The sequence below is a fragment of the Clupea harengus genome, chromosome 8 (assembly GCF_900700415.2).
Source record: "Clupea harengus chromosome 8, Ch_v2.0.2, whole genome shotgun sequence".
NCBI lineage: Eukaryota > Metazoa > Chordata > Actinopteri > Clupeiformes > Clupeidae > Clupea > Clupea harengus.
Window position 1 is genome coordinate 15,022,374 of NC_045159.1, and position 16,779 is coordinate 15,039,152.

Below are 16,779 nucleotides of genomic sequence, written 5' to 3' on the forward strand. Positions count from 1 at the left end.
TAATCAATGTGAGCACAGGGATTATAAAATGAGAGAGGGAGAAAAAAAAAGTGAATCCCACCTCCCCCAAACAAGGGTTGCAATGACCTATTTGGAACATTAAGTCTTGTGCGCAATGTTTAAACATGGTTAAAGGTCAGTTTGTGTTTTGGTCAAAACCAGCCGACTCGAGGAGCAAAACTGGTAAATCATAAATGGATCCTATCGAATGGTGAACATTTCCTGCTGAGAGGTTCATTCGGTTATCACAAGCACCATGCTGGTGGCTTTCCCAGTCATTAAACTTCTCCAGTGTTTTAGATGCTCTAGATAGCTTGTTATCAATAGCGAGGGAGTTGTCTGTGAAATACAACTCTATTCTATACAGCATCATCTATCACACTTTATTGAATGTTTTCATATTTTCCATCCTACCACAGTTTGTTCCTTGTCCCATTCTCTTTTATCGCTACACATTTCTACAGCCATTCTCTTATCGCTACACATTTCTACAGCCATTATCTTTATCGCTACACATTTCTACAGCCATTGTCTTCTGTCAATATACATTTCTACAGCTCAATTTTTCCGTGTCAGCGTGTGTAAGACCTGTTCCAGTTGAAGAGGTCCTCTGTGAGCTCGCTCTGGGCAGGCTGATGCGTCAGATGTCTCTCCCTGCGCACCGCCAGCACCGCCTTCCTGCGCCGCTCCCGGGCGGCGACGTTCCCGGGCCTCGACCCCTGGGCCTGCCTCCCCACTTCCTGCCCCTGGGCCCTGCTCCTCTTCCTCCTCTCCTCCCTCTTCAGGAAGTCGCTCACCACCCGGAAGTACTCCAGCACGGCCTCGTGGCTCCAGGAGGTTGTGCTCTTGCCGGCTTGGGCGAAGCCGCAGTGCCCACCACTGGTGGTGAGCGCCAGGAGGAAGTAGGGGCTGTTGCGGAAGAGGGAGGTAGGTAGGCTGGAGGCCGGGGGCACGAGAGGGTCGTCGGCGCTGCTCAGGCAGAGCACAGGCACCGCCACCTCGTCCGCATCCCGCAGGGGCTCATTGCGCTCCCAGTAAGCCTCCCAGTCCTGAGCTGCCTCAGCTGGGCCTCGGTCCTCTCCTGTGGCTGACTTGGTGGTGCCACAGAACATCCGTTCCTCCACGCCCCTGAGAGACCTGCAACCCAGGAGCTGTCCAACATCCATCAAAGAGCTCAGAGCATTGGCATACCTTCAGACAGCATCAGACAAACAAGGCATGAAATCCGCTTCAGTCGCGAGGGAAACTTCAGATCACATTGCTGGATACCAAAAGGCCAACCAAAGATTATGTTTAACCATACTGGGTAAATTGTCATTCGCTTATCTGTCTTGTCTTATCATTCAGCAAAATGTATTTATGATGTCTGTAATCATAATGAGCAGTAATACGAGCTAATATGAGTAATAAGCCTGATAAACTGGGTTATACCTCTGTCTAGAAATGACCAGGTGTCGGACCCACTTACCTGCTGATCTGTAGCTTGCGGTAGAATAGCGCTCCCCAATGGTAGAGAGACGGCAGCTGCATTTCAAACCATAGCTGTCCGTGCAGCACCGGTGAGATACAGGCGGCAGCCGTCAGGTAGGAGGAGGATCCGCACTCGCCCAGGTAGGAGAGCAGCAACCCTGAACCAGAGCCCTCGCTGACAGCCAGGAGCGTGGTGTTCGGGTGCCTGCTGCGGAGGTAGGCCACGGCCTGCACCAGGTCCTGGGGGTCCCCGAACTCCTGGAAGCGGGGCGTCGTCAGCGGACAGCTGCCCTGACCTCGCCGGTGGAAAACAACGGGGTAGAAGCCCTGGTGCAGTGCCAGGGAGCACAGGCGCTGGAGGTGGGGGGTCACCACACCCAGGCAGTTGGGGATAAAGAGGAGGATCGGAGGGCTACTGCGGCAGCCCACGCCCCTGCATGCCCCAGGGTGCTGCTCACATTTCGCACCCAGTAGAGGCTCCTCCTTCAGCCCCACGGCCCAGTCCAGGGCCACGATTCCCCCGTCGCTGAGGAGAAGGTGGTCTCGGGTGAAGTGCACCTTGCCACCAGCAGTGTCCTCTACTGGCCACAGTAGGCTGGAAAGGGTTTGCAGATGAGGGTCGCCCTGAGGCCAGGCAGCCAGCAAGGGACGCCGGAGAGTGTGGCAGTGGAGGAGGAGGTGGTGGGCCAGCGCTGTGGGCTTGCACACCAGACGGGGCTGCGCATTGTCTGCGTCCGACAGTCCGTCGTTCCGCTCGCCTCGCATCGGCGTCGGGAGTTCTAGAACCCAGCAGGCCGCCCTCCACAGGATCCAGGTTGCCCACCTCAAGCTGCGTTCTAGCAGGACGCGCACCGGTGACCAGTGCAGGAGAACTGCCACGAGGAACAGGAGCAGGGAGGGGAAGAGGCAGAGGAGCGAGTCCCACATGGCCACCGGAGGTGATTGGGCGGTGGTGCCAAGCGCTGTGTGAGTGTGTTTATTTGTCCTCACAGAACACCCTGGCACAGAGACTGACTGACTAACAGCAGCAAAGTAAAAGAAGGAGGATCACAACATCTCCTTTTCTATCTCTCCCTTTGTACCACACACGCAAACACACGCAAACACACATACAAGTTTGCTTTTACAAATAAGGACTTCCCCTCCCCTTCCATCCGTCCTCCGCCCCCTTTCATTAAATCCACTGCTCAGATGCTAAAGAGCCAGCCTCCTCCTGCCTGAGTGTCTTAGAAGAGTCTATAATAGCCTCTTGAGCGGGCCACTGTCGTCTGGGGAGGAGTGTGTCTGTGCCGGTCATGGCTCAGGCTGAATTCACAGCATGCTTCGGCGCACTTTAAGAACCATAAATGGAAGGAAAGGCTTGGTGGTCGTGCACACAAAAACAAATGGCTGATTAAGTCAAGGGCCGGCAGGCAAATGCACTTGTGTGATACTGCGGTTGTTCTTGAATTGATTTCCATAGTGAAAAAGGCAACATATGTTCTTGTATCAGACCCACCACCATCATTGTAAGTGGTTTGGAGGGTTCTGGGTAAAATGGCACTGTACATATGAACATTCTGAATGTTTCCATGTGATACTTAGATGTATGCAGACTGCAATGCCAGGTTAAACAGTAACTACAACCAGAGGTCATTAGTGCCAATGGCAGTAAAGGCTACTGTTTTGAAATCACACCGATCAATAATAACCCCAAGCCCTGTGGGGGGGGGGGGGGGAACCATGACAACAATAACACACTCTGACCCCTATTATGAGGAATAGGCACTATACGTTTTCATATGTCAGTGTTTGTGGATATTTTCTTAATGTGTCCATCAAGATGACTTCTAGAAGCAAATCCAATATAATACACAAGGTTTCTCCCAAACCTTGTTTATCAGAATGCTTCAGATAGACACGTCCTTCAGCTGTTGCAAATACTTCTCATACCAAATACTAACTTGGCCTTGGTCTGAATATTGACCTAGTCCTGAAGGCTGTGTTAATGGTAATGAATGAGCAACTGACTCAGTGAGTTCAGCAATGCAGACAGAGTGAAATTCTACCAGCAGAAAACTCAAATGAGCCAAGCAAGTGCAGGCCAGTAACTCCCCCTGGCAACTGGTTTATGGTTTTATATTTACAAGTACAATATACCAATGTGTGCATGTGTGTGTGTGATTTTATTCCTAGTTTCTAGGTGCCAGCCAAGATATCTCATGCCAACAGCTATGGCTGGGAGAATTGGAGCATTTACCTTTTTTGCACATCATTCACTGTAACCTTCTGTGAGAAGTAGTTGATCCAACACAGTAAAACAAATCCTAATCCTCTGTTTAGTTTCATAGACCCTTTTCATCAAACCCTCAGTGGATGTGTGTGTGGACACTGAATAACATCAAACCCTCAGTGGATGTGTGTGTGGACACTGAATATCAAACCCTCTGTGGATTTGTGTGTGGATACTGAATAACATTTACTATACCCAGTGAAACTGTCCAAACCCTATGCAACATGGATGGATTGAAATGCTGGATGTACAGTATTTATGCATTGACTTGGGACAGTAAATGGACCCAGTATTGTACAGAGACATAAACTGTGGTCAGAAAAAGGAGATGTGCCACATTTTTATTACAAAAGGATGTTTTATTGATGTCATCATATATCATCAACAGAACACTCAAAATATTTCTCTCAATATTTGTTTCTGGTTTTGTGTAATTTTTCCATTTTTCATATTTTTCCATATTTCAATTTGTTTCTGTTTTTAGTATATATTTACATGTTGAAAGGCTTAAGAAGTCTTTGCGCTGTTAGGCTATGACGGCTGGGTAAGGCACTTGGTCTTGGGTCAGGGTAGCGACTGTGTAATATGAGTCGTTGGTCAGCAAAGTTATGTTTTGATTGCAGACAGTATGTAGGCACATCTTATGTTCAAATTAACTGAACATATGTCACAATACCCTTTGAAATAATGAAAGATGGTCTTTGACCATATTGACTTCCAATAGTTCTTTACCAAAAGTAAATAAATGATACACGGATGAATATAGTTAAGGGATTATCAAAAGGGAGTGTTAAAATATATATTTTTGAGAAAATCGTATAAGATAAAAAAAATAATTAAAAAAAAATAAACCAAACAGAGTCCTAGAAACATTCAGATTCGCTTTCAGATGAACTTACTCTAAAACATCCTGTTCCAGATACCTACAATCAAATTTATATTTGAAGCATCGAGACTTTTGTCCAATAATGTCTAAATCTTCTCTCAAGTACTTCAAATGTATATTTCACTCAGGCTTTGCTCATTATTGATCACTTTCCCTCTGCAACCACTTACTGTACACGTGGAAAAAAGCTTCTTCTTTTTATCTCATGAAGGAACTCTGAAAGGTTTGATCTAGAACTGATATGAAAAGTTATTTTCTTAAAACCATTCAGGCCTACAGCAGACCAGCCTTTCACTACATTACCATGAAGATGGTTGTGTGTATGAGTGTTACCAAAAAGGGTGTAATCTCGAAGCCAATTATTCTACAATAAATCTTTGTTCTAAAAAGGTCACTTTATGGCTGCAGTAAGAAGTTTTTGTTCCTAACTAGCTAACGGCAAAAAATAACTAACAACAGCACAGTTAGAAAAAACTAGTTAGCAATTTATTGTTAAAGTATTGGAAATTTGGCGACAGCATTGGCTAGTAGGCTCCCTTCACATGGACACTAGTCACCAACACAAACACCTATATCACCTAACGGTAAATATTGTCACTTGAAGTGGAGATCTGCTTATGAGTTCTAATCAGAACCTTTCAAGACTTCTTTTGAGAGGACCAGCTGAAGAGAGTTTTTATCCCCTACAGTGTCCATCACATTCCATAACGATACTATCTAATGATTCCTGTTTTGCCAAAGCAGTATGCCATGCACACTAGGAATCCCTGTGCTTTCCACTCATATTTGGTTTAGTCTTGTGCTCTTAATCAGTTGATGCTCCTTTAAAGCTCATTGTGTATGAAATGCAGATATGTATACATTACAATTTTAAATGTGCAAAAAAAAAAGAGCCTGCCAAGTTCAGGCAAGGTAAGTTTGAAAATATGGTGAGGTGTGTTCTTACCATGGCTCAGTGAGCTCACCTATGGGCACTAACCCTTTTGGCCACTTTTACATCATTTGCCTTTAGGCATGGAGAAATATAGTTGAGATGGCACAATGACGTGACTGTAAGGGTCCAAAGGGTCCTAATACATGGCCAACTGTATGGCCTGTTGTTTTTCTTTAGTGCAAAAGAGGGAGTGCTAGAAAGGAAGTGATGATAGTGGCTTGGTGACTTTCTCTCTGAGGACATGCTAATTGGAAAATGGTGGTGTGATTGTGTGTGTGTGCGTTTGTGGGGGGATTGGTGTTAGGGGCTATTGGGGGGAATATCAGGCCGTTCCATTGGTGTACTGTGACAGCTTATTCTCTAAGTCACAGATTCGTTTATCCTGAGAGAGCACTGTAGCCTTGAGGCTGTGGATCTCCTCCAGAAGCTTCTCCACCAGCTCTGGCTAAAGAGGAGAGAGAGAAAGAGAGGGAGAGAGGGCAGAGGAGAAAGAGAAGAAACAGAGATGAAATGAGAGTGAGGGGATGAAGAAAGGAGTTGAAAGATAGCAGAATCAAAGGTAAAGAGGTGGAAAGAGAAGAAATAAGACAGTCGGAGGATAGTGTGGTGAGAAAAGAGGAAGAAGAAAAAGAAGGTTGAAAATCTAAGTCTGAAACAAGTACAGCACACAGAAGAAAGGAAACTGTAGGGCATGCAGTAGAAATGACAAGACAGAGAAGTTACCGGCAAGTTGCTCGCGTCACAAGCGGACACGCTCCGGCGAGTTGCTGGCCTGGAGTCTAGAACGTTCTTTTTGGAGACTTTGAGCTCCCTGCTCTTCGGGGGGACGTAACCGTCCCTCATGGAGACCAGGATGGGATCGTCATCCTTCCCCTCCAGCCAGTCTTCCGGCTCCAGGGCAGGCTCTGGGCCCGCGGTGTCTGGGTAGAGGTCATCCTGGAAGAGATCAGACTGCAGGACAACTAAGAGTTTACTGGGATGTAAACATGTTGCTTATAAAAGTTCAGAAGATGCAAACAACATGATTGTGCTTTGTAACTGACTCTTATTTGAATCATGAGTAAGGCGAGTTAGAGTAACTGTAGAGGGTTCTATCTATTTATGATGAAAATGAGTTAGTGCTATTAATGTTTTTCATAAGTCATCAGATATATGTCAATATCTGCTCCAAAATATGCTTAGAAGTATGTAAAATGTATATAAAATGATGTACAGTGTTAAGTGCTATGCATATTAAAGGATAACGCTTTTCAAAGTAACATCTTAAAATCTCAGAATAGACAGAACCTTATAACTCCAAGCTTGAAAAATGCCAAGGTTTTATCACAAGGGTCAAATTGTGTGGCCCAGGATGGTGTGACAATTTTGATGGTATCAGTAAGGTCAGGCAGAAGCTCCTTTAAACCGCGTGTAACTAAGTACATTGGTGTAAACAGACGTGCTGACCACGGCATTGTTTTGGAGCTGATTACGCAGACTCTAGACTGCAGTGGGACGGTTCGCTCACCTTTCTGGGAACGGTCATCATGATGGGCTCACACTTTCTCTCGTGGAGTTTATATAACCTGCACAGGAGGTAGGGAGAGAGCATGAGGAAGCCTTCCCTTTTCCTACACTTCATTATCAACTTAACAGCTCAGTCGTAAAAACTTGTCGAGATAACATTTTCACAAAGTAGATGTAAAGGGTAACTAATAACCTTCACAGACAAAGGTGAAGCCTTTGCCACGGTGTGCCAGTTATATGAAATATGGATATTTCCCTTGTAATAGATCATTCACCTGCATATTAAACAGTATGGACAACTGCAATAGTGAAACCTTACAGTCTCCAACTTTTCAACCATTCCCCCTTTGTAATGTAACTGGCAAACTAGTGGCGCCTCTGAAGCAGTAAACTTCACTTCCAAAGCTTAATAATTGCACATTAGCGATGAAACTAGCTGCATTGGGGTCATGCTCAAAGTGGTTTTGACTCCCAGCTCTGCAGGAGGCCTCTTTGTTGTGAATATTGATGGTCATTTTTTTTGTATCAAAAGATTGGTGGAGACTGAGGTACGACCAGTCAAGAAACGCTTACATTTTAGCCTAAGTCCAATTAAAAGCAACAAATACCAATGAATATAAGATTCATTGGATTATTGAATATTGTCAATCATTATTAACTCTGATCCTTAATTCTGATTTTTCAACTCCTTCAATATGAAGCCTCTGAAGGTCAAAACCAGGGTCCCACCTGGCAATCTCACACTTGCTGACATCCACCCCTCTCTTAGGCATGAAGCCCATCCCTCTCTGGGGCTCCTTGCTACTGAAAGTGCTGAGGTAGTGCACATATGGGGGCTCGTCTGTGATCTCGAAATAACGAATGCTACTGTCACCCTGAGAGAGAGGGAGAGAGAAAGAGAAAGAAAAGAATGAATGAATGAATGAATGAAGCAGACAAGGGAAAGAACATGGGGGAAAAAAAAAAAATCTGAATTCCCGGAGTAGTATCTGTAGTTATTCACACCCTTAATATAAACAGGATAATGGGGTTATAGGTGGAAGTAACATACCTTTCCACAAAGATATACCAAGTTGGTGTCTGGATCATAGAATGGCAACAAGACCCCGTTACTGGTGTCCAACTCGAGTAGTGCAATGGGCTCCTCAAAATTTGTCTTAGCACAGCACAATTCACGAGAAAACATAGGTAAGACAACTGCACAGTACGATATCAATATTTAGCATTTGTAAGTACAATTTTAAGGAGCTGTCCCTGACTATACACCATTTTGTAAATAATAGTCTCCCTGGGGTCCGTCATGAATATACATTTAAGTAAAAGCAGTTCAGGTTATACAGAGAAAAACATCGGAGAGTAAAAATTCAAGTAATACAGAGAGTATACATTAAACAATACACATAGACAAAAATGTCATCACGTACTTAACAAAATTACAAAAACGGAAAAAAAATGATATGTATGTACCGGATCCCACAAGCCCAGCTCCCTCTGACTCATCCTGGTGAAGCCTGTGGTGAAAATGTTGCCCTCCCTGGTGAAGATGGCACGCATTGGCCGCATGCCGTCATGAGGTGCCAATCTCTCCTGAGGAAGTAAAAAAGACATCACAATACATACATCAGCCATACAATACAGACTACTAGTAGCAAAACCAGATTACAGATATGGCAAGACTGCCATCACAATAAAAATATGACCAGGAAGTAGATCACTGACTAATCAAACCATGACAGTCATTGTTTTCATTCTCATTGCCGTCATTCTATCCATCCATCCCTTTTTTTCCTTTTATCCCTCCCTCCTCTTTAGCATAACCCTGTCCGCTTACCGCTACCACCTCCCTCTTGCGTGGGTCACACACACGCAGCCTGCGGTCCTTGCAGGTGGTGCAGAAGAGACTACCGTTGCGGTTCCAGCTGACATTGTAGATGAGGTCAGGGTGGTCGTCCATGGAGATCAGGGGTTCCCCCGTGCCCACATTCCAGACGATGATCAGGTTATCACTGCCTGACAGCGTGGGGGAGGCAAACAGATAGAGAGGTTGGCATAAAATGTTCGACATGACTAACAGTATGGCGTCAGTTTAAGGTGATGCCCTTAAAACAGGAGCAGGATGAGCAAGTGGTGCATGCCCACCGGCAGTGAGGAGGATGTTGCGGGCAGTGGGGTGCCAGGTCACGATGCCCACGCGCTTGGAGTGGCCCTCCAAAACTACGATAGGCTCAGATATGGGGCGGGACGGGGTGTGATCGGGGATCTGCCAAATCTGTACAACGACAAAACACAAAAATATAAATGCCAACCCTAATCAAAACAAAGCACAAAAAAAAAACATTGCTGCCTAGCAACAAAGCTCAGTCCAGTATATAGAGCCCAGCCACTGACATGCTCTAATGCTCTAATGTTATTACTATGATGCTCGAAAAATATCTGCTGAAAGAATCAATTAAATTGGGGATTGACATGCACATTCCTGGCCCAGATATTCCACTGAATACTGTAAATAATCAAATATCAGATATCTACATAAAGTCCAAATCACAAGGCAGAGAGTGGAGTGATAGAGAGAGTGGAGAAGTGCTTGTGCATGGCCATGAGTGGACTTCTGGAGAGACACAACCGCAGCTCTCGAGTCAGCACTGGGGACACGCGTACATAACTAGGTCATAAACAGCAAACAGACCGTGAATTACGGGGTGAAATCATTGTTGAAATGGGTCAGCAGTTAGAGGGGCTTTAAACATTGCCATCATCCATTCAGCAGTAGTGTGACCTCATGCACTTGTTTTCCTCCATGTTTACTGTAATACAGAGCTCACTCGATTGAAACAGTGAAGGAAAGAAAGACAGAGATTTAAGAGGCAAAAACCGGAAATGCTTGACCACACTGGGCACCTCTACAGAGGCAGCTTACATAGATGCTAATAATACCATGGATCTCAACTAAGCCAGAGCTGTTGAACTTCGCTGTATGAACACTTCACTTAGTGTGTTGCTACAACAGTACAGTTGATACAACACATCCACTTCATAAGCCTTCATTTTCCTTCAAGCTCTGAGTATGCCTCAAACCAAGAATAAGGTTATGTTCATGTCTCCATTTTACTGTGTTGATGTTGTTTCTTTAACAGCAGTACAGATAGACAACTTATCTTTTGAGACAGGAATAGGTTAACAGCTGCAGCTTTCCAACTACATCACTGAATACAGTGGGCCCAACCGTCTATCATTACAACACCCTATTATGTTACAAGAGGCCTTGTTTGCAAAAATGACGTTATTTAGGTAGTGTAAAGTGTGGTTTGTCTTAGACTTAAGTCCAGATTGCTAAAAGTGAACAGCATGCTAATACCAGCATACTTGTCATACTTTTGTTCACATTATGTGTTCACAAAATAGTCTGATAAATAAATTATCATAAATACCATAATTCCATGGGTTACACTAGCATACAATTTCTGACAGGGTTTTCTTCTTCCAAAATAAAGTGATTATACTTAATTAATATTTAGATTAATAAGATTAAGATTAATATTCTCTCAACAGTAAATCCTAAGTATTTATTTAAGCATACAAACACACATACTCATACTCTGACAGCCGCAGTTTGTGCAATGCCTGTTTAAGGACTGCAGTCCACGATGTAGCCCTACTCTGCCTGTCCCATCTGCCTCTGGGGGATTCTGTCTGCCATTCTATTGGTCTGTTGAGGAACGCAGCCTAGAGTGTTAGCTAGTCGAACAAACACGTGTCACTTCTCACAGGAGTCACGTCCTCATCCCTGCAGGCAGACTTACCAGGGACAGTTGGTCAGTGATGACTGAGGGAGCACATGTCTCCTTCTCAAACAATAAACACCCTGTGCTTCTGCTGGGCAATTTCCAAGCATTATCGACAAGTTGGCGTTCAGCAGCAAAACAGCTGTTAGTGATAGCGTTCAGTAACAAAAGGCACGGTGATAGAAACTCTAACATAAAAACTCATAACATAATGGCCATTTATTTTTTTAATTTTTTTAAATGAACCTGGGGAAAAAAACTTTTTTTACTCAACCTTTTGACATAACATAATTACAGAGACATCAATCTACTTATCAAATAACAAACTAGACCTACATTACCACTTTCATAAAGTGGACTGGGATGGCAACAGCATGGTTCCCTTACCATAGCAGTACAATCTTCAGAGCCGCTGGCCAATATGTTGTCATTGTGGGGACACCAGTCAATGTCCAAGACAGGGCCCGAGTGGCCAACCACCATGGGGTAATTCGAGTCCAAACGCCCAACCTGGCATACACATCAATACATAGGTCTGTTAACAAACCGACGTTGCATGCATACACTTAATTCAAAAAGAAGGCAACACTGTTGAAAACTAAATGAAGTTAGAAACAGACACAGCCAAACTAAACAAATCCTGCATATGTCAGCTCATAAGACCATGGCGTGACCATAGCGAAACCTGACAAAGCAATTGCCTGAAAAACAATAGGGCAGTAGTGTAGGACGTAACACACAACTCTCATAGAGCCCTTTAGATTAAATAACATCAAGGCATTGGCAGCAGTCATGGAGTTGTAATCTTACAGTGGCATATTAGGATGGCACTGCCACATGGTCCACCTGAAGGAGTCTGGCGTCTTTCAACAGACTGTCATTATTAACATGGGCAGTGATGTAACGGTCACACTATTCCGTTAATTCCTGTTTAGTCAGTGTGAACACGTGTCGGCTCCTTCTACACAACAGTCGCCTCCTCCTATTGCCTCGCCAACACCACCTCCCAATACCAGCCCCCCCTTGCCCCCAACTCCCCAAAACACCCCCCCCGCCACACACACACACACACACAAGCACACACACACACACACACACACACACACCATGGCCACACCTCTCCCAGCAGCCCTTGTGTGTATTTATAACCCCATGACGAGGCGATGAAAGGGGAGTTTTTTCTTTTGGCCGGCAAGAGACTCTGTGCGGGAGCGATGGCAAGCAGGGTATTTATAGCGAGTCTGTCCAAGCCCTGTAATGTATGCCCACGTCCCTCACAGCAAAGATGGCACTGCAGTGATAAAGCCCCTTCACACTTATTTGCCTGCAAAATGGAAAATGTGAGGAGGCTCAGCTGGCGAGCAGCCAGTGGTAAACCATTACTAGAGAGGGATCCGCACATTTGCAAAGTCTGAGTAGATATATTTCCATAATAAACTGACATAAATAGTGGCTGTTCTCCAAAACACAGAGATTAAATACATAATTTACATGTAATTAATGTCCTCTGGTTATATAGACCTGATTTGTGTTTGAGTCCTTTGGTAATGCCGGGGAAGCACATATGGAGGCATCCCGACAAGTGAGGTAAAAATGGAACGTGAATATCCTCGGTTTAAGTCTCCTCAGTTTAACTCTGTCTTCAACACTCTACATGGGCATGGACAGATAGTGTCTACTGTCTAAGTGCCATCTCTAAAATAAATATGGGCAAATGGCCTGTGTTTCTGGTTGCCATTCTCGTTCTATACCATGTATGATGTACAGGATGTCTTTTTACTGCCATTACCAAATTGCCTTTTTTGCACTACTATAACCTCACTTTAAAGAAAACTTATGCTGCTGTACGTGTATCTGTATGTTTATATCTATATGTATATCTATATGTAGGACATGTCTTGTCTTATCTGTTGTTGTGCCTGTGCACTTTATATGTTTCACCATGGGAGAGTGGGAAACGTCCTTTCGATTCCTTTGTATGTCTTGACATGCAAAGTAATTGTCAATAAAGCTACTTTGACATTGACTTTGATGAGGGGATTTCCCTAACCTAGACGGTTGGGACAGACACCCTGTCTTTGGGTGGGGGTTCTCTCCCTCCCAATGCCCCAAAAAGAGTGAAACTAGAAGCTCAGTTGGGGGAGGGGTGTTCTGGGTAATAGGCTGGACTAGGGTGTCCTTGTCGACATCAACGTGTATGTTTCCATGCCAACACGACATGTAGATTTAGCTACACTTCACAACATCAAATCCTGAATGTTATAACTTCAGTGGCACCTCATGGTCCAATCATGGAGACGGTGAACTATGCAAGATATGGTGAGATATCACAAAACCAACCGACCTTAACTCTAGAGAGATGACTTGCTTCATGGATATGTGCCAATGGCAAATCACCATTAAAACAAGAAATACAATATCCACTCAGTAGATTTCACATTCCAGTGGTAATAGTTTAACAGGAGCAACAATGTTCTGAATTTTGCCTTTATTTCCTGGCATCTCTGAGTCATCAGCAGAGAAGTTTAAACATTGCTGCTGTTGTCATACTATTCCCCAGGGAATGTCCTAACCAGGGCATAGGCCTCGTCTTTTTCTTTATGGCCGTATGGTCCAACCAGATTCATTTTTGGAAATAAATATACTACCCTTTGAAAGCCATCCAAAACCATCCTTTCCCTTCAAACCAAATAGTTGAAATTCAGAGACAGTGTCCATCCCATGCTCACCTTAGAGAGAGGTAGAACCAGGAAGGAACCCCCTCCGCTGGATTCCACTATGACAGCGAGAAATTTGGGGTTGACGGCACAGAAGGAGCTGTCCCACGTCACCTTGGAAACACGGATGTCATCATATCCTTGCTCTGCTTTCGCTGATTGGCCGAAGACATGACGGAACTTACTTTGGCGCACAATGCTGCGACTCATTGCTGGAGGAAGACAAGAAATTGGGTTGAAGAGCAGCAAAGCAATTCAGTGATCAAAGACAGATGTATGTTCTCTAAGCTCCTGTATCACAGCAACTGGAAAGTAATGTGTACAGTATTTCAATGTGAAATATCTGCAACTCATGTTATGCTCTTGTTAATGTCTAAAACATATTACAGTTGCAAGTTCTGACAGCAATCCATCAAATTTATTTTCAATCTCTGACGGGACGGGTCATGTGCTGTGAGTCGGAGTCTGCATATCTTCAATTTGTTGAGCTTATTTAAAGCCAAAGGCTGCAGTCATCGTTCGACTACTAATTAAGACCTTGCCTATCATAAAACACTACACTGCCTCCTTCGCAGCCTCCTCGGGGGTCAAGTCATGTCAGTTTTACTTGAGTGCCAGCCCTTTTCCATCCTGTGCTTCCCCCTGTGTCCTGCCTGACTTGTTGGCTTAATGGGCCTACACACAGCCTCATTAGCAGCCTGGCATAGTGGAGACTGCAGCAAATGTCACACAAGAGTACTGCAGATTGATGAATCAGCTCCAGTGCTGAAAAAAACCATCAATCAATATTTTATGTATTCAGTCTGTCTCATAATGTTTGCCTTGGGGACAAGTAAGAACGGTGTCAATGCAACTAACAAATCTTTTATCTTTGTCATTGTAAATTTCAATCTGGTTTATTACTGTTATTGCTAAGTGAAAAAGATTTAGGCCTGTAATATATTAAGTCATAATGTGGACTTCATTGTGTTGTGGATGAATGCCATTTAGCATTAGCATGCAGAGCCAGAGAGAGAGAGATTGGCCAGGACATGTACTGATAGAAAGTTATTATACTGTGGTGAATATTTGATCAAAAGCTAAATTAAAGCCTGTATATCAGGATTTTAGGTGTTTAATTTTGCTTTAAAAAAAGACTTCCTGACTTCTGTTTTCCCCATTATCTGTTGTAAAAAAAATACCTATTTATTCCTACACTTTTTGTGCATCTATGTCTGCAATGCCTTTCTTCTCAGGGGAAAAACCAGCTAAAAAAGTAATATTCATGGTTGCTAGACCTTCCACACTATTGTATGGAATAAGAAAATGGTACTTGGAACACTTAAAACAGGTGTTAAATAGTGTCAGGTATAAAAAGATTAAAGACAGAACTGAAACTATTTCCTTTTACTAAGTGAGAATTTTAACATTGTCCAAATCAAACCTATTTGATGTTACATTATTTATTTCATCTTGTTGTTGTTCTTGTTCCATGACATTGTGAAATTTGCAACATTTAGATAAGAGTGTTTAACACATTATGTTGAACAGTGTCATTGTAATTCTCCACACATAAACATAGTCATTGTGGTGTACTTCACTGAGGTTTTGGTCAAAGAGGATCGCTAGAACACAAACTTAAATGTTTAGGAAGCTTCCAACTGTTCCTTCACTTGGCCTCTGAAATGTGTATTACTTGTGGTGCGGGAATGGGTGAAAGGTCGTTACTGTTATAATAAATTGCACATCGTTATTAATGTATGGTAATGTTGACATCTGTTATGTTGTAGGGTCTACTGTTGTTATGCCATGCCAGATTGTTATATTGTGCTATTGTTATTCTGAGAGTCTGACAAGGCAGATGATAGTGATGATTAAAAACAGAAGGAACATGTTCTCCCAAAGACACTTGGGCAGTTGTCAATGACATACCTCATACAAATAACCGTACATACAAAAGAGGGTTAAAACATGTCCAGTTAGAAAGCTTTAAAAGATTATCACTATCAGGCATTAACAAATGTACCAACATAAAAAACATTTACAATCGATACATTAACAGAGAGTTTGACGAAGGTAAATGAATTATGGCACACTGAGGTAAGAAGTCTTCACCTGACATGTTGGTGTTTTCTAGCTGTTGTCTGGGAGAGGAATTCATTCGCGTAACTGACTGCCTATTTGCAGAAACTGCATCGAGTCAGTAATCCCACTAGGCGGAGAGAGACATGATTGAGCAGCCCTTCAACACAACACTGTCTATGTCCTTCGACCATTGGGCACGTGCCCCGCCTATTTGAATTCAGATGGACCTGTGTGGAGAATTCGAGATTCAATTTCTCAAAATTGACAATGAAAAATATTGAAACCGACATTCGTGTGAGCCAAGTCAAAAAAGGGCTTTGTCGCTAAAACAGAGTTCACACAACTATCAGTCCGTCCAACAATGACACTCTTCCTACAGTAAAGATAAAGAGCGTATTCAAAACAGAGGTTAAGGCGTTTCTCAAGCAGCCCTTGCTTCTTGCTTGGTCTATGCTAAACCCAATGATCCTCAGAATGAAACGAAGTTTTGTCAGAACGCTTGTTAATGATGCATACTTTAAATCACGCTGGGAGTTCTGAGGACCCAGAAAACGCGCATGGCTCTCGAGACAGAAAGAATGACACGGCCACTTTCCTAATATAGTCATGTCAAACTGCCTCAGACACACTCCCCCTGCGTGCCCCAGAGTCCAAAATTATTCCCGAATTAAAAAAGTTATTGTAATGAAATAAGTCTTGATTTTCATACAGCAGACTCTATGGCCGTACAATATCCTACTCTTAATTACACCTAGCCACTTGCCAAACGCATGACTGTTTATATCCATACGCCCGAAGCCACGACAGCTTGCTTCTCAACGTGCACATCATAAGATAGATAATATTCTGGGCACGATGGTAATACAAGTGCGCAAGGTATATTATCAACACGGAGACGGTCTGTATCGCAGTAGTATACTGAAGCAAAGCGTAAAGATATACCTCACTTCAATAATACAGGTCCAGTCATATAACTCACCTCCGATTTATTGTGTATTTGTGGTCTTTCTCGTTAGCCCCCTTCCCGGCTTTGTTTGATAGTCTACCCCCCTCGGTGGTGAATGGTCCCCCCGTATTCCAATTTAGTTAACTTGGTGTGGACTCTCAGGAGTGGTGCGAGTCCTATCTACGTTACGTCTCCGTGCGCC

At 43.7% G+C, this 16,779-nt stretch overlaps 2 protein-coding genes across 6 annotated transcripts; both read right to left on the minus strand.

Annotated features, from left to right (window-relative positions):
- Positions 1-362: 362 nt before the first annotated feature.
- On the minus strand, positions 363-2,517 carry LOC105896253 (protein ABHD15). Of its 3 annotated transcripts, XR_006152538.1 has the most exons (3): positions 1,469-2,515; positions 475-1,191; positions 363-442 (listed from the first exon to the last, which is right to left on the minus strand). XR_006152538.1 is itself a non-coding variant. In XM_012822993.3 (2 exons), exons 1-2 carry the CDS (start codon positions 2,395-2,397, stop codon positions 573-575), a joined length of 1,494 nt encoding a protein of 497 aa, XP_012678447.1. In that variant the 5' UTR covers positions 2,398-2,517; the 3' UTR covers positions 363-572. The 3 variants fall into 3 exon arrangements, 2 of the variants coding, with proteins under 2 accessions (XP_012678447.1, XP_012678446.1); XM_012822993.3 differs by having other exon boundaries at positions 363-1,137; positions 1,469-2,517; XM_012822992.3 differs by having other exon boundaries at positions 363-1,191.
- A 1,563-nt stretch (positions 2,518-4,080) lies between these two features.
- On the minus strand, positions 4,081-16,767 carry coro6 (coronin 6). Of its 3 annotated transcripts, none has more exons than XM_031572040.2 (12): positions 16,611-16,767; positions 15,662-15,758; positions 13,580-13,779; positions 11,238-11,360; positions 9,208-9,337; positions 8,900-9,078; positions 8,536-8,655; positions 8,120-8,224; positions 7,798-7,943; positions 7,070-7,127; positions 6,286-6,513; positions 4,081-6,007 (listed from the first exon to the last, which is right to left on the minus strand). In XM_031572040.2, the coding sequence occupies exons 2-12, from the start codon at positions 15,705-15,707 to the stop codon at positions 5,885-5,887; spliced, it is 1,458 nt and encodes a 485-aa protein (XP_031427900.1). In that variant the 5' UTR covers positions 15,708-15,758; positions 16,611-16,767; the 3' UTR covers positions 4,081-5,884. The 3 variants fall into 3 exon arrangements, with proteins under 3 accessions (XP_031427900.1, XP_031427898.1, XP_012678455.1); XM_031572038.2 differs by having other exon boundaries at positions 15,662-15,858; XM_012823001.3 differs by lacking the exon at positions 15,662-15,758.
- Positions 16,768-16,779: the final 12 nt, after the last annotated feature.